General features: G+C 43.7%; 1 protein-coding gene across 2 annotated transcripts in view; it reads right to left on the bottom strand.

Moving 5' to 3' along the window:
- The window catches only part of strbp (spermatid perinuclear RNA binding protein), a 141,920-nt gene that overhangs the window by 38,540 nt on the left and 80,149 nt on the right, over positions 1-23,231 (bottom strand). For both annotated transcript variants that reach the window (XM_056290290.1, XM_056290289.1), the window contains exon 3: positions 10,681-10,861. In XM_056290290.1, coding sequence (XP_056146265.1) covers positions 10,681-10,683 — 3 coding nt within the window. In that variant the 5' untranslated portion in view covers positions 10,684-10,861. The remainder of the gene's footprint in view (positions 1-10,680; positions 10,862-23,231) is intronic.

The raw sequence follows: 23,231 nt of genomic DNA on the forward strand, positions 1-23,231 counted from the left end.
AAATTTTTTATGGGCGCAACCCACATACTCAGCTCTGCTGCTCATTCCACAAATGCATGTTCCTTACAAATGTGGCACCATTTAAAAGGGAAATAAACAGGCTTACCAACGCTATAAGATTTATTGCCAAGAAGCATTGTTACAACAAAGAAATACTCTACCAAACACAAATTTCTTTACTTTTTGTGTAAAGTATAGATTTGCAATAGAACAGGTGAAACTGATAAAGCTAGGTGGAGAAAAGGTTAATGGGGTAGGCCCTTTTTCCTGCAATACTCATATAATTCAAATATAGGTAACACTTTCTATGAAGCTTGCATCTATAATGCCCTATAAGCATCTATAATGCCCTATAAGCATCTATAATGCCCTATAAGCATCTGTTGCATCTATAATGCCCATACTTTCCTATAATGTGTATTACAATGACTAACGGCTATGGCTGAAGACTGTGAAATAGCACTGACGTCTCATTATGCATCTCTACAAAACTTCAGCAAAACAAGTTGGCTATGATGCATTATGACAGTTGACAGATAAACAGGCTAATGATAACATTTATATTATACATAAATCCATTTTAAATTGACATAATGTATCATAAAGCTGGTTATGAGGTGTTGTGAGGGCATATACATGGTTATAATGAATCTTACAATGACTTATAGCTACACTTATAAGGTGTTATATATGCTTATAGGGCGTTATAGATGCAAGCTTCAAAGAAAGTGTTACCAAAAATATCACCAACAGAATCTAGATTTGCAATAGAACAGGTGAAACTGATAAAGCTAGGTGGAGAAAAGATAACGGTATAGCCCTTTTTCCTGCAAATGTACTCAAACAATTCAAATATTTTCCATTGGAATTTAATAAATGAAAATCAGTCAACGTAAATATATGTATAAGACACTCATCTATTGGTTTCAACAGAGTTTGGGATACAGATATGGCTCCATAGGCAACAAATACCCTCCAAACAAGGTATGGTCATGGAACAGAATTCACAGTATCTGGTGTGACCACCATTTGCCTGGCGCAGCACAGCGCACCTCCTTCTCATAGAGCTGATCAGAGCGTCAATTTGGACCTGTGGAATGTCGCCCCGCTCCTCTACACCAGCCAAGTTCTCTGCTCGTGATGGGAACCACAGTACGTTCTCATATTTGCCATTCCAGAGCATCCCGAAGATGGTCAATGGATGACATGTCTGGTGCATACGCAGGCAATGGAAGAACCAAGACATTTTGAGCTGCCAAAAATTGTGCAGAGATCCTGGTGGTCTTCTGTAGTTTGTGTTGTCTTGCAAGCACCTCCACACTGATGCAGGATCATTGGCTGCAAACCTGTTTTTCATGTAGTTACTCTGATTTCCTTTGTCGGTGAGTTTCTGGCCTGCTTTGCACAGGGCACTCCCATGTTGCTCTTTCTGAGGTTACTCCCATTTCTTTTTCCTGATTTGGTTTTCATGTGGAGTTATTCCTCATTTCTTGTGGAGTTATTCCTCATTTGAGTGGTGGGTCTAAGGATAGGGGGTATCATATTTTGCAATGATAGTAAAGCCCTTTGGGACTACGTTGTGATTTTGGGCTAAAGAATAAACCCGGGGCGTCCGGGTGGCATGGCGGTCTATCCCGTCGCCTACCAACACAGGGATCGCCGGTTTGAATACCCGTGTTGGTCGGGCATCCCTACAGACACAATTGGCCGTGTATGGGGGTGGGAAGCCAGATGTGGGTATGTGTCATAGTCGCTGCAATAGCAACTCCTCTGGTTGGCCGGGGCGCCTGTTCAGGGGGGAGGGGGAACTGGGGGGAATAGCGGGATCTTCCCACTCCTCACTGTCAGGTGAAAAGAAGCGGCTGGCGACTCCACATGTATTGGAGGAGGCATGTGGTAGTCTGCAGCCCTCCCTGGATCAGCAGAGGGGGTGGAGCAGTGACCGGGGCGGCTCGGGAGAGTGGGGTAATCGGCCAGATACAATTGTGGAGAAAAAGGGGAGGAAAAAAAGAATAAACTTGGCTTGTGCGTCAGAGAATATTTGACTACCTGTAACTTTTTGTGTGTGTGGATGTATGTATACACACATTTATGTGTGGCAGCTCAGAGCAGTGTTTAACAAGCTAACAGTTGTAGGTTATATGACCCGTAGCTAATGGAGCTTCCTAGGCCATAAACCACATGGCGAGTTTGTGTGTGTGTGCGTGCATGTGTGTGTGTGTGCGTGCGTGCGTGTGTGCTCATTTGTGCTTGCATATGCAATTGTTTGTGTGTCATTGAGCCCCCATCCCCTGATCACCATATAAATCAGAGCAGTTAAGACTCACTGACAGCCCTCACCCAACCTAACCAACCGGATCCTTTCACTGCATCCAGTCACACAGCTTTCCATGCATCACTTGGGGATCCATCACAGGTTTTACAGCAGTAGCATTATCAGTTTTTAGAGTAAATCATTGGGTTTTACAGCAAGAATTTTGTGAGGCAATTTTCTGTTGAAAAATGAGAAAAAGTTCAAGATAACTGTAAGGCTAAGGACATTATTACAACATGTTTAATAACTACAGTGAATTGTTAAATGAATACAAAGGCTAATAACCTAGTGTGGGAATTAGTTGGAAATTCATCTGTGGAGCAACTCAAAAAATAACAAAGGGTTGTTAAGACAGAAAATGCAATTATGGGCCATTCAACGCCCGATCTTCTACCATATCTTTCTACTAAATTAAATGAGCTGCAGCAAATGCAGCTGGGTTTAAACAGCTAATCATCACATAACGGACGTTTAAATGAACCTGTTATGTACTCAGATATTATACTTGCTGAGACTAGACTACCCTCTGACTCTATCGTCCCGTGTCACAGTCCACTAACACTTCTGACATTAGTCACTTGGTGGGTTAAATAAAGGTTATCACAGGTGGCTCTATTCAACAGAAAAACATCTTAAAGAATTTTAAGTGTTATCAGCAGTGGTTATTTTCTGCTGCGAGTACGAGTGCTCTGTGTTGAGACCGTGTCTGTCTACTCCACATCCTCCTCCAGTACCAATTACTGTTCTCCAAGATGAGCCGCGGGACAATGGCCACGCATGACATTAATGAGAAACAGAGAACAGTGCACGCACACACACACACACTCACACACACACACACACACACACACACACACACACACACACACACACACACACACACACACACACACACACACACACCTGTGATCGTCCTTGAGCCCACCCTTGCTGTCACACAACCCAGAGGTCAGTAGTGAAATATGGTCTACTTAACATGTGGAGTGTGTGTGTGTGTGTGTGTGTGTGTGTGTGTGTGTGTGTGTGTGTGTAAGGGGGCAGGAGGTAAATGCTCACACACAGAGCTGTGACAATCTCCAATCAGAACGATGCAATATTAAACGGACTCCAATATCATCAGTAAAAAATTTTTTTTTAAATATTGATGACTCATTCATTTAAATCATTTTGACCATCTCCCCACCTGCCACCCAGTGGCTGCTGGGATTGGCTCCAAGCATCCCTGCAACCATGAGTAAAGGATCAGCGGCGTGGATAATGGCTGGATGGATATTTTACTATCTAAAAGGTAGTTTGTTTAAATGTTTTGATGGTTCAATTAAATACGACACTTCCAATTTTTTTTTAATTTAGAAAAATAATAAATATTAATACCAAATAAATAAGTAATATCTTTAATTAAAAATAATAATTCTAAGTACATGCCAAACTATGTCCTGTAGTAAACTTGTAGCTACTTGTATGGCTTTTTTTCCTCAGGTCAGGCACCCCTCATGTGTTTTTAGAATGACAGGATGAGAGCAAAATGTTATACACAAAATAAACATCAAAACTCAAGTGCACTTTCGTTGCATGGTATGTGTAATATACATCTACCATGGTGTATACTGAGGCAAAATAAGTGCTTTGGGCACAAAAAAACAACTCTTAATGCTACTATGTAGGGGGACGCGCACACACACAGCAGTGAAGCTCAGCTGTCCACAAGCCACTTCCACAGACTGACAGGCAGTCCGGTGTGTTGCAATACCGAGTGGCACCACAGGGCGGCTCCTCCTCTAGTTTCGTTGTGACGAGCTAGAGTAGAGCCGTTCTCAGCGCTGCTTCGGCCGACGTCCTCAAGAACGAACTCTCACCGTAACAAGTGGGTGCAGGTTATGGTTTTTATGTTTTATTCTTCACGTATAATCAGTGAACATAGTGCCATGGAGACCCGGCATGGTATGGTCGATGTATGTACAACAGAATAAAGTAGCAGTGTTGAAATCCCCATCTCGTTGTCTGTCGACTGAGCTAACCAGCTATCCCGGGACTCTTGCTAACTAGCCACATGCTGCTAGCTCTCTCCACCTACACCAGCCCAACGTTACAACACTTAAAGCATTACCACACAAACTACAACCTGTGTGTGCGCGAGTGTGAGCAAGAGAAAGAGGGCGTGAGACAGCGTGTGTTTACCCTCATATCCCATTCTTGCATAGTGCTTTCGGACCACACACACACCATTTCATGCTCCAGCGGGTCTGGCCAGCAAGTGCATAAGTCAGTGTTACAAAAATACGTTAAGCAGTCACCAAGTGTGTACTAAACACACAGACACAACTAAGTGCTGTATATGCACATCTCACACAAAAATCACACGCACATTAACAACTACATACTTTCAACACATATAGCCCATCACTCCCTCCCGTCATCACACTCCGTCTCCTTACCCTTACCATCCTGCGGTAAAACCATAGCAGTTCGGGATATTCTGGTTACACACACACCCTGCCGATCGTGGCTACTTCACTGGACAAACTGAAGCACACAACGCTTCTCCTCGCCGTCTCTGTCTTAATTCTTTCAGGCTCCATCCTTGTGGCCATCTGCTATAAATAAGATGACCCCATACCAAGGACAAGAATCAGAGAAGAGAAATCGGCAGCGTGTTTGTGTGTATGGGGGGGGGGGCGAGCAAGGGAATACGCTTGCGTCTTAAGACTTTCATACATTTCATGATATAAAATATGCATTCCTCAAAGGACTTAAGTGCAGCCTGAGTCTGCGGGAGACAAGCAGGGGACACGCATGCACATGCTTAGGCAGCAGGCTTTAGGATGTGTGTGTTTTTCAGTTTCCAATCTACTTTTAATAGAAACATCTGGGTGTTGCCACTCTTACTGGCTGTCATAGTCTGGTGGCAAACTAAGCCATTTGGACCCAGGTTTATACAGATTTATGATGACTTTTTGATTTTGATATACTTTACTAATCCCCGTGGGGCAATTCTTTCTCTGCATTTAACTCATCCTAGCTGTGCAGCTAGGAGCAGTGGGCAGCTGCCATGCTGCGCCCGGGGGACCAACTCCAGTTCGTCTTGCCATGCCTCGGTCAGGGGCACAGACAGGAGTATTAACCCTAACATACATGTCTTTTTGATGGTGGGGGCCAACCGAGTACCCAGAGAAAACCCATCACAGACACAGGGAGAACATGCAAACTCCACACACAGGACAACCTGGGATGACCCCCCCCCCCCCCGGGTTGGACAACCGCGGAGTTCGAACCCAGGACCTTCTTGCTGTGAGGCGACAGAGCTAACCATTAGGCCACCGTGCCGCCTTAATGTAGGAACAAGTGTCCAAAGTTGTTTGGCTGGTCTGGACTTGTGTGTAGCCACCCTAATCACTAATCATCAGCACAAGAGATTTAACACCAGATCCTGTGTATTACTGAATGTTACTAATGCCATCTAAAAAAGAGATTAATATAGTCCTATATCAACACTTATACATCAACTGGGGGGGGGGGGCAAATGTCACTTTATAAACTCAAGGTTCAGCCAGCTCTCATCCTTCATAATAAAAAAACCCCACACAAACGGTCTAAGTGAAGACCTGTTATCAGTTTATAGAAAGACAATTCCATGCTGGATCCTGGCTGCCGGTCCTAGCATTAGGCTATTTTCACTGGCTGTACTGACTCTGGACAGCATCTTGGTCATTCTGCTCCTGTAGGCCACCAGCTTGGCTTGACACTATAGGAAGTTTACCAGGCACACATCCTGTCTGGCCTTTGACAATGCACTTGCTCTGAAGGAGTGTGATCGTCACCATGGTATTGTTAATGTAAGCAAAACATTTGTGTTACAGGAGAACCCAACCCTTGGAGGGCAAAAATGATGGGCAAAAAAGATGACATGAAATGAAAACCAACTTTTATAATAATTAATATTGTGTTTTGAGGAAGTATATGCCGATCTGCCAAAACATTAAAACCATCTGTCTAATATTGTGTAGGTCTCCTTCATGCTGCCACAACAGCTCTGACCCACCAGGGCATGGACTCCACAAGACCTCTGAAGGTGTCCTCTGGTATCTGGCACCCAGACGTTAGCAGCAGATCCTTTAAGTCCTGTAAGTTGCGAGGTGGGGCCTCCATGGATCAAACTTTTTTTCCCCCCGCACATCCCACAGATGCTCGACTGGATTGAGATCTGGGGAATTTGGAGGCCAAGCCAACACCTTGAACTCTGTCATGTTCCTCCATCCATTCCTGAACAATATTTGCAGTAGCAGGGTGCATTATCCTGCTGAAAGAGGCCACTGCCATCAGGGAATACTGCTGCCATGAAAAGGTGTACCTGGTCTGCAATGATGTTTAGGAAGGTGGCACGTGAAAAAGTAACATCCACATGAATGCCAGGACCCAAGACTTCACAGCAGAGCATTGTTCAGAGCTTCATGCTGCCTCCGCTGGCTTGCCTTCTTCCCATAGTGCATCCTGGTGTCATCTCTTCCCCAGGTAAATGATTCGCACGCACCCAGCTGTCCACATGACGTAAAAGAAAATGTGATTCATCAGACCAGGGCATCTTCTTCCATTGCTCCATGGTCCAGTTCTGACACCCACGTGCCCATTGTAGGTGCTTTCAGCGGTAGACAGGGGTCATCATGAGCACTCTGACCGGTCTGTGGCTACGCAGCCCCCTACACAGCACGCTATGATGCACTATGTTCTGACACCTGTCCATCATGGCTAGCATCAACTTTTTCAGCAATTTGAGCTACAGTAGCTCTCCTGCGGGATCGGAGCAGATGGGCTAGCTTTCGCTCCCCATACACATCAATGGGCCTTGGGCACCCATGACCCTGTCGCCAGTTAACCGGTTGTCCTTCCTTCGACCACTTTTGGTAGGTACTGACTCCTGCATACCAGGAACACCCCACAAGGCCTGCCGTTTTGGAGATGCTCTGACCCAGTCATCTAGCCATCACAATTTGGCCTTTGTCAAAGTTGCTCAGATCCTGACACTTGCCCATTTTTTCTGCTCCCAACACATCAACTTCAAGAACTGACTGTTCACTTGCTGGCTAATATACCCCACTTCTTGGCAGGTGCCATTGTAACGAGATAATTAATGTTACTTACTTACCTGTCAGTGGTTTTAATGTTTTGGCTGACTGGTGTATATTCCCGCAGTAAGCAATTACATATAATTGTAAGAAACCAACGCGGAAGTTGTAAAATTCCAGAGCATCCCTTCATTGTTTCACCAACAGAACCAGTGACAAAATGGCCAACTTATTCATCAGTGAATCATTTTGTTACAGAATCATCCACTTACAGTTAAATTATAATGACAAGGCATAACAACCAGAGAGGTGAGCTTTGGGAAAGGTGTTGTAACAATTAAATGACAAACCTGAGCAAAACAAGATACGAACAAGAAAGTTACAATCGCAACAAAATAAAGAGAATTATTTTTTAAACAACTCGACCCCCTGCTCTCTGTAACATCTAGCAAGCTCAGACAGATTGTATTAAAAATTCATCCTGTGACTTATCTGCACTTCACTTGAGAGGACTGCTACACTCCATGCTCCTGTTTTATTGTGCACTCTCTCTCTCTCTCTCTCTCTCTCTCTCTCCCTTTCAATTTACAACACACACACAGATCCCTTTACAATTGTTTAGTCTTGGAGGTGCATAATAGAGCTACACACCAGCTGACAATGTGAGAGGCATCCCTTCAAGTTAATCCCTCTATTGCTAAACCTTGACAATAGCTTGAAGCCAGTTCCAACATGTAGGTTAAAAAAAGGCTAATAAAAAACACTATTGCCTGTGGAATAATATGCCTCTGTTTAAAAAAATATCTTCGGTATCCAGCGTGCCTTGATTCAGCAGAAACCAGCTTATGTGCTATCCTCACTACCTATCATGCCAAGCTCATCCTGCACTACAGGAACTGTTTTTTCTGTGTCCTTTGCCCCCAGTGATACACAGGAGTTGTATACAAGGTTTACTGCCCACTTTGAGAATGTTGAACTGTATGGAGAGGGGTGAATTTTACTAGCCTATACTTTGCTAGTTAGTTGAGATAAGGGATTCTTCTCTCCAGTATACCCCATGTAAAATTTAACCACAGGACTTAGGAGGTCCAGAGGTTGATCCGTATGAACGACTAGCTCCACTGGTTCCACCTCTCCTTCCCAGGGCAGTAGCTGAGCCTTTAAGCTCACAGGGCTATGGAGGCTTCCACAAGTGTAAGTGTATTGTCAAGAGCGTTGCGGCGTTATGGCTTATAGTTGAAGCAATGTCCAGCTAAACATATTTTATGCCAAAACTGGTTAATGATGTCTTTGTGTATACATTTTTTTGGGGCCAATTACCCCACTCTTCCGAGCTGTTCCGGTCGCTGCTCCACCCCCTCTGCTGATCCAGGGAGGGCTGCAGACTACCTACCACGTGTCTCCTCCAATACATGTGGAGTCACCAGCCGATTCTTTTCACCTGACATTGAGGGGTTTCGCTAGGGGGACGTAGTGCGTGGGAGGGTCATACGATTCCCCCCAGATCAGGCGCCCCAACCGACCAGAGGAGGCGCTAGTGCAGTGACCCGGACACATACCCACATCCGGCTTCCCACCCGCAGACACAGCCAATTATGTCTCTAGGGACGCCCGACCATGCCGAAGGTAACACAGGGATTTGAACGGGCAATCCCCGTGTTGGCAGCCAATGGAATAGACCGCCACGCCACCCAGACGCCCCTATGTCATGTGTAAGTTAAATATATTCACATCCTAGATTGACAAGGTTTAGGATATAGAAACCATACAAACAAGTTTACATATTGAAAATGTGATTAAAAGTCTTTCAAATAGACCATTCTGATGTTATTTCATCATTCAGCATGTACTGGATTGTTAGTGAAGAGTGGTTTCCAGCCACGTACCTTACTCTGCAATATCTAACCTCAGCACTGTCACCATCTCCCTCTTCAGTTTCTTTTTTAACCACTTATTAGTTAATCTATGCTTCTCTCCCGCCCTCCATTCCCCTTATTTCCCACTTCTCCTTCCATTCTTCCATCAATGACTGCGCACTTCTTACCAGATTCCATCCTTTTCCTTTCTCTCCTTCTTATTCTAGTTTTTCAATTATTCATCATCTGTTCTATTCCCCCCGAGGCAAACCCCCCACTGTCACAGGGCAAAACTATTAATCAAGCCCTTATCTCTGGTTTCCTTTACTCGTTCTTTTTCTCTCTCTCACTGCCGCTCTACTTTCTCCGTCAGCTTCCTCTTCTCTGCTCACTGGGTTCTCCGATCCTTGTCACCTTGCTCGTCCCTTTTCTCCTCTGAACCCGACTTTTCACTCTCCTTTCGCATCTCACTTTGCTCACTCGTCCTTTCTGTCCTCCTTTTCTCTAACTCGCCATCTCTTGCGTTCAAATAATGAGCAAGGATCATGACTACAGTCAGCTCTTTGCAGGGATTCCTCTTCTTTTGTTAAACAATGGTGGCATGCTAATGGTAAGTGGTCTCATCTCTCTGTTATTTACCAGATGTAAATATTGTGGCAAGAAATAATACTGTCTCTCGTCTTTGCATGCCCAATAATCCAGGTTAAAAAAAAAAGTAAAAGAAAGTTGAATCAGTTCATCTGTATACAACTTTCATTGACAGATACGTTTCATCACTCATCTAGGTGGCCTCTTCAGTCTAAACTGACTGCAGGTATCCCCACCCTTATAAACAATACAGTGGCATAATGACCGAAACCAACGATCAGTTTCATATGCAGATAGGCATGACCATTAACTAGAGTTTCAATGGCCATGTGCACTATTCAGAGGATTTTGGAATGTTTGCAACCACAGCAGTCGCACGGTGGCGCAGTGGTTAGTGCGGTCGCCTCACAGCAAGAAGGTCCTGGGTCTGAGCCCCGGGGTTGTCTAACCTTGGGGGTCGTCCCAGGTCTTCCTCGGTGTGGAGTCTTTTTTTGTGATCATTCCCTGCACGTGCATGAAGTGAAATGACAAATAAAGTGTTCCTGATTCCTGATCCCTGAATTTGTCTTCCTCCAGCTTCTCTCTCTACTGACTTCTAGTGCACACAAACTTCCCATCTCCCCTCTGCTTCCCCAACCACAGTCTAGTCCCCTGGCTACGATGATGCTTATTGGCTATCACACAAGCACACACACACATCCACATGTGCCCTGTTGTCATGTCTGGAGACAGATTTATCAGACTGATCTATCACTTCCTCTAGACTGGTAAGTGTTTGCTTACACTGCTGCAGATAATCCCTTGGCATTCACATGCACCTGCAGCAACCACAACACAAATACACACGCGCCGAGTGTATTACCATGTCTGCAGGAGGAGTGATAGCGCCTTGACAGTTCCCTGTGACGCCCTCTTCTCAGGTTGCCCGGTGCACGGTGTTGTATGGTCCCAAGGTTACCGGTCAAGATGCAGCTGAAAGACTGGTCCCCCTCTTCATGTGCTCCTCTGTCATTCAGCCCACAGTTCTGCCAGCGCTAGTCCCTCTAGACACCGGGAGAGGGAGAAAAAAGAGTGAGAGGAGAGAGAGACAGAGACAGAGAGAAAGGGGGTGAGGAAAAAAAAAGAGGGGAGTAACTGATAGAAGGATGATCAGTGCGCCAACAACTGGAGGTTGTGGTGCTGGGAGTAAAACTGCCGTGGCTCTTCATCTCTGCCAAATGAAACTAAAAAAACAAAAAAAAAAAAAAAAAAAACAGGCATTTTTTTAAGAACCACACTGGGCAGCCCACTGTGAGCCCAAAGACTATCGCTGACTTCACTGTGCCCTTCTGATGCAAAGACACACACACACACACACACACACACACACACACACACACACACACACACACACACACACACACACACACACACACACACACACACACACACACACAGGGTCTCATCAGCAGGAATGAGGGGCCCTGACCATGGCTAATTCTCTCACTATCGTGTGTGTGTGTGTGTGTGGGGGGGGGGGGGTTGAGGCGTAACCCTTTACCCACCACTAGGCCCGGCTTTATCAAAGAAGATATCACGCTAATTGTTTCCACTTTAAAAGTGACTGTTACATTGTGCCATAATTTAAATAATCTACTGTAAGTCCTGATCTAGAACAGCTGGTTGTGTTTGTACTTGTGATGCTTATCGAGGATGGAGGGAACAAACTGAGAGCCGGATTTGAAAGTAGAACTTTGTCCGGCTACATGGAACGAGTGGCCTTGCACAAGAACAACAAGGCTCCGTTTTCGCACTGCAAAACATGCACAGAACGTTGTTCACTGCTTCTCCTTCTTTATTTGCTTTAGTGTGTGTAATCTTTAAGGATGAATAATGCAGTTCTTTTACTTTGTGTTCTTCTGAGAATGGCAGAAGTATGCAGACACGCAAACACACTGCGAGCAGACGGACTCTTTGTCCCGGTGGCCATTCCTGCCGTCGGCCCCGTTAACAGCGCCGTACAGCACTGTAAACATCTACTTTTGGTATGAAATACCTTGGCGTGTTTATCGGTGCAGCGCAACCCGAGGAACAGACACACAATGGTCTGATTCACAACACCCAATGTCAACAGTATCACTGCTGATGGTGCACAGACACATCTGCTCACACTCAGACCTGTGCTGGGACATTTATAGAACCCCGTGTGTCTATGTGTGTGTGTGTTTGTGTATGTCTGTTTGCGTGTGTGCGTGTGTCTGGGGGGGTTGATGGGTAGGGTGTGTTTGTGTGTGTGGGTGGATGGGTGTTTATGTGTGTGCGTGCGTGTGTGTGTGTGTGCGTATGTGGGTGGGTGGATGGGTGTGTGTGTGCATGCATGTGTGCGTGTATGGGTGTGTGTACGCATGCGTGTGTTTATGTGTGTGTGTGTGGGTGGATGAGTGTGTGTGTGTGTGGGCCTGCGTGCTACATGTGTGTGTGTATGTGTGTGCGTTTGTGTGTGTGGTTGGATGGGTGCATGTGTGTGTGTGTGTGTGTCTGTCTGTGTGTGTGTGTACGCAGCAAAAAAAGGATTATTTGTCTTCTCGTGGAATTGGCCAGATGCATGGATTGGGAATTCTAGTAAGTGCAGGAATCAGTGTAACTGTTCGGATCCTGTTTTAATCTGCCGGACCCGTGTCCAGCGAGACATCAGAAGGAGCAGACAGGATGGACGTGAGGGACCCAGGTTCAAGCTCCCACTTTGTAATGCCATACAAATACCACACAACCTTCTCCAGGTCTGTTGTTGCAACAGAAACCCGGTAACGAACTTGGTCTTGCAGCAACACATCAGACACCAGAGCACATCTCCTGGTTCGCTGCCAGGGGGCAGACAACACATACACACACATGCGTGTGCACACATATGAGTGTGACTGTTTGTCTCCGCAGGAACAAAAGGTCACAGCAGCTTCCAGCAGCAGTGACGCCACAGCGTCTCCATAAACCTGAAGAAGGTGTGGAACCAGGGGGGGATGCAAGAGACAGGAAGAGAGGGAGATGGTAACAAGCCACATGACTAAAACAATAAGGACGCTGGACAGACAGGGGACAAAGAGCAAAAGGAGAAAAAAATAGTTGTAAAAACGAAAGAATGAGCTGGGCAGCTGAGATGGCCCTGCAGCCAAACAAGCTGTACAGAAATACCTGCCAGACTTCCTCTTCCCCCCTCTCCTCCAGCCTCCAACAGCTACACACCCCAATTACCTGACACACACACACACTCTCCTGTCTCTCTCTCTCTCCTGTCTCTCTCTTTCTCCTGTCTCTCGCTCTCTCACACACACACTCTCTCTTTTTCCTGTCTTTCTCTCTCCCGTCTCTCTCACACACACACACACTCTCTCTCTCTCCTGTCTTTCTCTCTCTCCTGTCGCTCTCTCTCTCTCCCACACACATATACACACACTCTCTCTCCTCTCTCACTCGCTCTCTCACACACAAACACAGTGTGTGTGTGTGTGTGTGTGTGTGTGTGTGTGAGAGAGAGACAGGAGAGGGAGAGAGAGAGGACAGAGAGAGGCGAGACAGGAGAGAGAGAGAGAGAGAGCGAGAGGAGAGTGCTGTGTGTGTGTGTGAGAGAGAGAGAGAGAGAGAGAGAGAGAGAGAGAGAGAGAGAGAGAGAGAGAGAGAGAGAGCGAGAGGAGAGTGCTGTGTGTGTGAGAGAGAGAGACAGGAGAGAGAGAGAGAGAGAGAGAGAGAGAGAGAGAGAGAGAGAGAGAGAGAGAGAGAGCGAGAGGAGAGTGCTGTGTGTGTGAGAGAGAGAGACAGGAGAGAGAGAGCGGGAGGAGAGAGGAGAGAGAGAGCAAGGAGTGTGTGTTGGGTGTGTGAGAGAGACAGGAGAGAGCGAGAGAGGAGAGTGTGCTGTGTGTGTGAGAGAGAGAGACAGGAGAGAGAGGAGTGTGTGTTGTGTGTGTGAGAGAGACAGGAGAGAGAGCGAGATAGAGAGAGAGAGAGACAGAGAGAGAGAGAGAGAGAGAGAGAGAGAGAGAGAGAGAGAGAGAGAGAGAGAGAGAGAGAGAGAGAGAGAGAGAGAGTGCGTGTGTCTCTCACGCTGGTGCTAGGTGTAACCAAGGAAGCAATATTTTTAGACCAATGGCTGTTTGCTATTTGCTCTGAAATCCTCCAACTGAGCGAGGGGCCGTTTCAAATAAAGCTTGCCAAGCTTTTACACTTTAGCCAGATCTCAACTTCCTTATCAACTCTGACTCTTCCACCTCTCACTCCCTCCCATCTTTTCATTTACCCCCCCCCCCAATTCACATTGTATTGCCAAGTCATTGATGACTGAATGTGCGTTTTCCTTCATATTCCTTCTAAGGAGATCAGAAAAGGCGGGACGCTTGCAGAGGCCCCGGCTCATTAACGCCGGTGGTGGCACAGACATGCATGTGCACACATGCACCCCCTCCCACACACACACACCTTCATCTCTATCTGAGTCCATAATTATTCGCGATATGTCTCCTCCTGGCAGCTTACCGTGAGAAAATACAAAGACACAAACGAGCTCACACACCAGCCGACCCTCGCCGTGGCCGAGCCAGGCACCGGCAGGGCCCATCCGCTTTCCTCTACACAGATGAGAGGAACGAGGTGGAGGGTAAGAAATGGGGGATGGGGCTTGAAAGGAAGACGGTGAGATAACGGAGCTAAAGGGAATTCGCTGCGATTGCTCTGAGGTAGCAATTTGCACCTATCTCCTCTAATAACCGCCGCGTCGGCTGAGCCATGTAGGGAGGAGACACCCGCGGGGAGCAGGTGCTAACTGAGGTTTCTATGAAGGTTATTTCAGTAATGCCATCAACTGAACTCGAAGGAACTGACCAATCACAGACTCCGAGCCTGTGATTGGTCAGTTTTTTCTGACCATAACTAGGACAGAGCCTTGACCCAGAGTAAATCTTCCCCTGCAAAGGAGCACCCTGCTGCCGTTAGAGTATGAGACCCGGTCCAAGAATGGAAGTCCAAAAACAAACCCTATCACCAGCCCCCCCCCCCCCCCCAACTGCAGCACGTCTCTCAACTTTCGGCTTCTGTGGGCCGCCGCCGCGGTGCTGTTCCAGTTTTATGATAGTCTCCAATACAAATACAAGGGAGCGCATCCACAAGCAAACACACTAACATGTCAAAATGCATGGTGCATTTGTTTTGTCTGCAATTCTGTGTGTATCGTTTCGTTGCAGTGCACACCACTTGCCTGTTTCTGCTTTGTAAATAAAAGTTACAAGAGAGACTACTACAACTACAGGCTGCAGGATTCAGCTAATGAAAGAACTATTGTTAACTGTTCTGTGTGCCAGATGAAGAAGATAAGGAAACTGGTTGAAAAAAAGAACCAGGAGTTGGTACAGAACTGACAGTAACATACTCCAAGAACACTGGAAAATGTAAGACCGAATTGAAAAAAAAAGAAGTTAATGTAAATGAAACATGTGATTTGGTGATAAAACGGACCATTTTGTAAAAGAACTAAAAAAAACAGATCGTGTTGATAAACTCAAAGGAAAGTAAGAAGGTGTAAGATTGAAGGTGGGGAAATGAAACAAACAAACAAAAGAAAAGAGAACATGAGAACATGTCAGGTTTCTGTCATGGGGTTGCAGACTGGACTCATACCATGTGCTTCCTGCACTACGGGTCCACTTCCATCTTTTCACCAAGCAAGGCATGCCATGCCACCTGCCTCTCCAACCGAGTTCTCTTTCCTGTTTATTACCCAGTGACACTATTCAGTGTGTTGCTGTAAAGCCTCCTGAGGCAAATTTGTTATTTGTGATATTGGGCTACACAAATAAACCTGACCTGACTTGACACGGAAGTGCTTTTAAAATAATCTAAATGATAAAGAGAGCTAAAATCTTAATGAAAAATCTAAATCATCTAATAATAATAACGAATAAATACTTATAATAAATAATCGAATAATAATAATAATAATCTAAATAAATCTACATAAAATCTAAATGGGAAAGAGATAGTAGTAGTAGTAGTAGTAGCAGCAAATGAAACTAATGCTAAGTGGTGTGATTGTTTACCCCGTAGAGATGACATTGCTGGCTGTAACAAAGTCTATGCTATTCTAAAATTAAATTTGACTACTGATGTTTATGTATTATACCTCTCTCTCACCTACATCAGCTCCTTGGTAAGGTATTTTTGGATTGCTTTTCAGATCTTAAGTTATTTATACACCTTGATGTTTGAACATTTGGTAGCCTCGTCCACATGACTGCTTCGGTGCTTGTGTGGGTGTGTCCATGTTTTGTCCATCATGATGAACTGTGCACAATGCTGCCATGTTATTAGTAGTTTAATGTTTGCATCTGGGGAAAACATGAAACTGATGAGCGAACGAATACAAGCAATGTAAGACAATTTAGGACCAGGGGGTCTTCAGTCTCTGAATAACAGACAGTCAGAACATGGTGTCACGCTGTCTCTCTCACGCACGTGTGCGTGTAACGGTCAGTCTGGTAAATATACAATGCAATGCCAAATAGCCTCCTTTTGTTCTGTTGCGATGCACTAGAGTAGAGTCATGCTCAGTGCTGCTTCGACCGACGTCCACAAGGACGAACTCTCACCGTAACAAGCTGGTGCGGGTTATGATCTTTATGTTTTACTGTTCATGTATGCTCGGTGAACATAGTGCCGTGGAGACCTGGCGTTGTATGGTCGATGTGTGTATGACAGAATAAAGTAGCAGTGTGGAAATCCCCATCTCATTGTCTGTTGACTCTCTGAGCTAATCGGCTACCCTGGGGCTCTTGCTAACTAGCCACGTGCTGCTAGCTCCCTCCACCTACACCTGCCCAACTTGCACACAGACCAAGCTATCTCCACAACATGCATCATGTAAACAGGTGGTAGGTACTGAACTATATTTGTTCTGCTCATTCTCTTTTGCAGACCATCTCAGAAGATAAGGAGAGAGATAGATCATCTTTCATCAACTCAGATCATCTTTCCACTTTCTGCGTGACAAAGTGGAAAGATGATGAACAATTTGAGGAAAGGTTCTAAACAATTGTCCATATTCCTATCAGCACAAAACTGAGTCCAGTGGGAGAGATGAATATCTAAAACGAAAATATCATGGAGTGTCTTTCCTTTCCATTACCTATGTTCTTATAGACCTTCTTGCATGTCTCTGCCCAAGTACCCCTTTTCTCGATTATACTCGATTATACTACAGTGTCTAAAACTTTTGTAGAAATAACAACAAGACTGGGAAGTGGCTGATTAAAATGTTGAAGGGGTGTAACAGGAATGTCAGTTGTGTTAAGTAAGATATTTGAGTTCCTCCATTTTAACTTCAATCACTATCACTTCCTGTTGTTGGGCAAACTGTCTTACAAAGCCAAACAAGGAAATTTGTGAAATTGAGAAAACAATTAATTCATCTTCCCCTGTTTCACCAAAAGGAATTTTTGAAACAAAAGATTATTATTTAAAATAATATTATTTACCAAAAGATTATTTACTTGCATTTATAATCATCATTCTTTGATCTCAAATGGGCTGTAGTCATTGTCTTTGAAGGTTTAAAACACAAATTACTGCTGTTTGCTATTGTAGGGCCGCAAAGCTTTTTTTTTTAAAGATTAACTTCAAAGTTAGTCTAGAAAACAATCCAACTATTCAGAAATTAAAAACAATATTGACGAAAGACTAGACATAGTCACAATCAAGGAAGTGCAAAAACAGCATTATTAAAATCAAATCAAAAGCATCATTTAAGGGTCCGGATTTTCCTCATTTCCTTCCCAGAAATGAGCACTGATTTCCATCATGAACGGGAACCTATAACTCCTGATTTCCATCCAGACATGAACACTAATTTCCACTCATGTTATATTGATATAGTTCCTTCCAGACAAGAACATGTATTTCCCTTCCAAGATACAAAGACCCATTTCCATCCCGGAAAAAAAAAAAAAAATCCATCCCAGAACAGACCAAGTTTCTTTCCCAGATAACACATTCTTCCTTCTCAGAAATTAACACTGATTTCCATCCCAGAAATAAAATCTTTCCGTTCCAGTGAGAGCCTATATTTCGTTCCCAGGACAGAATATGTCCTTTCCACAAACGAACAATTAATTATTTCCCAGATAAAAACATATATTTCCTTCCCAGAAAATAGATGTCCTTCCCAGAAATAGACCCGCCTCCATCCCAACTATGAATATTTTTTTCCATCCCAGAAAATAAATTTTCCAGATTAGAAAATATTTCCTTTCAAGATAAGAACCCATCTTTCCATACTAGAGCAGAACATATGTCCTTCCAAGATTAGAAAATGTTTTCTTCCCAGAAATTAACAAATGTCCTTTCCAGAGAGGAACACATTTTTCCATCATGAAAACAGATTTACACTCCAGAACAGAACATAGATTTCCGTCCCAGAAATAAAGACCAGTTTCCTGTTCCAGATAAGAACATTAATTTTCCATCCCAGAACAGAACATAATTCCTTCCCAGATATGAACAAATACATCCATCCCCGATAAGAACAGTGATTTCCTTCCAGATAATCCCTTTCCAGATAAGGTGCGTTTCCACTGGATATGAAGATTTCTTTCCATCCTCGACAGGAAGATGTTTTCCATCCGAGATAAAGGTTTGACACATACCCATTAAGGAACATTATTTAGAATAGTATCAATATACCTCAAAACGTCCAAAATTATATACAGCATACAAAATCACAGCACAAAATTACTTTTTGATTTTCTTCAAAATATAAAATTGACCTCATATTTGACGTCAGATTTTAAAAATTCATCCACAGGCTTACATTATTTTCCAGGCACATGCTCAATTTCAGTTCTGTGTCATTAATAATTTCATATTACTTTCTACTGTGTTTTAAAATGGTGGACATCTTACTTGGACACAAAAGTCATTTCTATACAAAATATGACTGAAATATGATTAATATGATAATATCATTAATATGATTAAATGTATTTGCTTCTATATGATTAAATATTTGATCTGTGAAAAACTCACTTCCAAAATAAAACATCAATCGTTTGCGATATTAAAAATGACTGACAGCACACAAGTAAAGCCCAGTATGGTCCTTCTGAATATATAATCTTGCCCTCTATATTTGAGGGATTGAATAATGAATTCAAACAATCAGGGAGAGAGCTAGGAAGAGATACAGAGAGCGAGTGATAGAGGCAGAGAGCTTGACAGAAAGAGAGATAGCGAAATAGATAGAAACAGAAGTAGAGACAGACAGAGATATGAAGACCGAGGGGGGATATATCAAATCAGATCTGAAATACATTCGTCAAGTTTTTTCTCCCCCAATTGTATCCGGCCAATTTGATGCTCCACCCCCTGTGCCGATCCGGGGAGGGCTGCAGACTACCACATCTCTCCTCTGATACATGTGAAGTCGCCAGCCACTTCTTTTCACCTGACAGTGAGGAGTTTCACCAGGGGGATGTAGCGCATGGGAGGATCACACTATCCCCCCCCCCCAAACAGGCACCCCGACCTACCAGAGGAGGCGCTAGTGCAGCGACCAGGACACATACCCACATCCGGCTTCCCACCCGCAGACGTGGCCAATTGTGTCTGTAGGGACGCCCAACCAAGCCGGAGGTAACACAGGGATTCGAACCAGCGATCCCTATGTTGGTAGGCAACGGAATAGACCACTACGCTACCCAGACGCCCCGACCAAATTGTCTTTTTAGTAGTACCATGATTTGCTTTGATATTTGTCTTGGCATCACTTTGTGAGTAGGTGTAATGTGCTTTACATGGCACAAAGCATGAAACAAGGCTTTCTTTGCCAGCCATACTCAAGTAACTAATGGGACAAAATAAAAGCTGGTACTTCCTGTCACTGACGCAGATGAGTTCAGAGACTTCGTTCAGATTTTGAGAAGCTTTCCTGACGTTAAGAATTGTAATTTGACGCTTTGAAGGTGAACCCAGATAAGGTAGATATTTCAAACCAAAAACTCTGATTTGAAAAGACGGAACCTATTTTGTGTGTCTGTGTGTGTGTGTGTGGGGGGGGGGTTCCAAACGTACCATAATTTAAATCTAGAAGAGCCAACGTCTAAATTCACTAGGGTAACTTAAGGTACCCTCATAAATATTATGGCGAGTTACTGATCCCCACATTATGGAGCCTCTATCAGACACTCTAAATGAGAACCTAAATGAAGCCAGGTATACTACTACTACCACTTCTAATACTACTACTACTACTACTTTCGGCTGCTCCCATTGGGGGTCGCCACAGTGGATCATCCGTTTCCATCTCTTCCTGTCCTCTGCATCTTCCTCTGTCACAACAGCCATCTGCATGTCCTCCCTCACCACATCCATAAACCTCCTCTTTGGCCTTCCTCTTTTGTCTTCGGTTTGGAATTAATAAAAACAAACAAAAACTTTGCTCTTTACTGACATTGACCTTAAGTTGTCCTTTGAAAAGTACCATGTAATGTTTCTTGCCATCATCTTTTTTTTTTGTGGATGAATTCATTTTTAAATGTTGGGTATCATATTTTGGAAGGATTTTTGGATGGGTTAAAAAATTGAAACCCTAATCCCTTCTCTAGTACAAAAATCTAAATGTAAACATATTAAGTTTTGTCCAAAAATAAAATATCCACCATTTTACAGATATGGTAGGTTTCAAGACACAGCAATAAAAGAGAGGTACTGAATAACGAATAATCAAAGTGACGGTGACTTTAACCGGTAACTATGTAACATTCTGGGAATGAACTAATTCAACCAGGTTTAACAACCCAGACTGCCTTTCCATTGTTTCAACTATTTTAAAGATTCAGTTTGCTTCAAGACGGTTAAAAGACATTTTCATGCCTCCTCGACCATGAAAAGCAAAGTGAGAGAGAGAACGAGAAAGAGATAAGGAGTGGAGGAGGGAGGAAGACAGAAAGAAAGGGGGGAAGTGTTGAGGGGGAAACAGATGGGCAGCTTTCTGTCTGTCAGCTCTCTTGTGCAGCATGGTGTAAGTGAGTTAATAGGAGTGAGTCGATGTGAGTGTCTCGGTATAATAAGTGTGCACTGGAGGGTGGATGCTTAACTGTATTTGTGCAATAGCATGTTTGTGTACATGTGCGTCGGAGAAAAACAGCCCGTAAAAACAAAGACTCCCTTTACCCCCTCATTTTAACCAGCCAACTCACAGTACTTTTCTTTCAGAAGCAGTCTAGCTTGAACAGGAAAGACATTTCATCTGTTTCCTGTTACTTTGGCAACAGAAAACCAGTCTGCACTGTGACGAGAGCTGCACCGGGAAGTGCTGCAGAACCGTAGAGGAAAACAACCACACCACAACATGCATGCTTCACAAGTCATCAGTACGGATGTGCTGAATTATGTGATATGTAAAAAAAAATAAAAATAATGCCAACTTAGAGAGACAAGTTTCTGGAGAAAAGGGGGGGGGGAATAGATACAGAATACAGAAGACTGACAAATTATCGCTCTCTGTCTCATATATATCTATATCTATCTATCCATCTATATACATATATAGATATATAGATACATAGATATAGATATATTGGATGATGACCATTATTTAGATGATATAGATGTGATGACCGTTATTAGATGTGGTGTTTTTATGTTTTGCCTGTCTGCTTTCGGCTGTGCTCCGGACCCACTCCACTAGACATCGTATGTGAAGTACCCCGTTTGATGTTATTTTATTTTATTTTGTTATATTTTAAAAGTACACTACCGTTCAAAAGTTTGGGATCACCCAAACAATTTCATGTTTTCCATGAAAAGTCACACTTATTCACCACCATATGTTGTGAAATGAATAGAAAATAGAGTCAAGACATTGACAAGGTTAGAAATAATGATTTTTATTTGAAATAAGATTTTTTGTACATCAAACTTTGCTTTTGTTAAAGAATCCTCCATTTGCAGCAATTACAGCATTGCAGACCTTTGGCATTCTAGCTGTTAATTTGTTGAGGTAATCTGGAGAAATTGCACCCCACGCTTCCAGAAGCAGCTCCCACAAGTTGGATTGGTTGGATGGGCACTTCTTTGAGCAGATTGAGTTTCTGGAGCATCACATTTGTGGGGTCAATTAAACGCTCAAAATGGCCAGAAAAAGAGAACTTTCATCTGAAACTCGACAGTCTATTCTTGTTCTTAGAAATGAAGGCTATTCCATGCGAGAAATTGCTAAGAAATTGAAGATTTCCTACACCGGTGTGTACTACTCCCTTCAGAGGACAGCACAAACAGGCTCTAACAGGTACTATTTAATGAAGATGCCAGTTGGGGACCTGTGAGGCGTCTGTTTCTCAAACTAGAGACTCTAATGTACTTATCTTCTTGCTCAGTTGTGCAACGCGGCCTCCCACTTCTTTTTCTACTCTGGTTAGAGCCTGTTTGTGCTGTCCTCTGAAGGGAGTAGTACACACCGGTGTAGGAAATCTTCAATTTCTTAGCAATTTCTCGCATGGAATAGCCTTCATTTCTAAGAACAAGAATAGACTGTCGAGTTTCAGATGAAAGTTCTCTTTTTCTGGCCATTTTGAGCGTTTAATTGACCCCACAAATGTGATGCTCCAGAAACTCAATCTGCTCAAAGAAGTGCCCATCCAACCAATCCAACTTGTGGGAGCTGCTTCTGGAAGCGTGGGGTGCAATTTCTCCAGATTACCTCAACAAATTAACAGCTAGAATGCCAAAGGTCTGCAATGCTGTAATTGCTGCAAATGGAGGATTCTTTGACGAAAGCAAAGTTTGATGTAAAAAAAATCTTATTTCAAATACAAATCATTATTTCTAACCTTGTCAATGTCTTGACTCTATTTTCTATTCATTTCACAACATATGGTGGTGAATAAGTGTGACTTTTCATGGAAAACACAAAATTGTTTGGGTGATCCCAAACTTTTGAACGGTAGTGTATGCTATTCCAGCTGTGCCCCGGCCCCTTTTGGCTTGGGTCCTGGACTGCTCCGTTGGCACGTGGACACTGCTTGGCATCCTGTGCATCATGTTCTTCGTAAATTTTATGTCCATTATAATTCTGTTATCCTCTTTCAATGTTGTATTATGTAAATTGTGTGAACACAACATCCATTGCACGCTGTCCGTCTTGGGAGAGAGATCCCTCCTCTGTTGCTCTTCCTGAGGTTTCTTCCTATTTTTTCTCCCTGTTAAAGGGTTTTTTTTTGGGAGTTTTTCCTTATCTGATGAGAGGGTCTAAGGACAGGATGTTGTGTTGCTGTTAAGCCCACTGAGGCAAACTTGTAATTTGTGATATTGGGCTATACAAATAAAATTGAATTGAATTGAAGACCTTACTTTTTCAAATCGAGCCCCAGCCCCTCCCTCATTGGTTGTAATATCCCTGAT

This window comes from Lampris incognitus, chromosome 12 (assembly GCF_029633865.1).
Source record: "Lampris incognitus isolate fLamInc1 chromosome 12, fLamInc1.hap2, whole genome shotgun sequence".
In the NCBI taxonomy this organism is placed as follows: domain Eukaryota; kingdom Metazoa; phylum Chordata; class Actinopteri; order Lampriformes; family Lampridae; genus Lampris; species Lampris incognitus.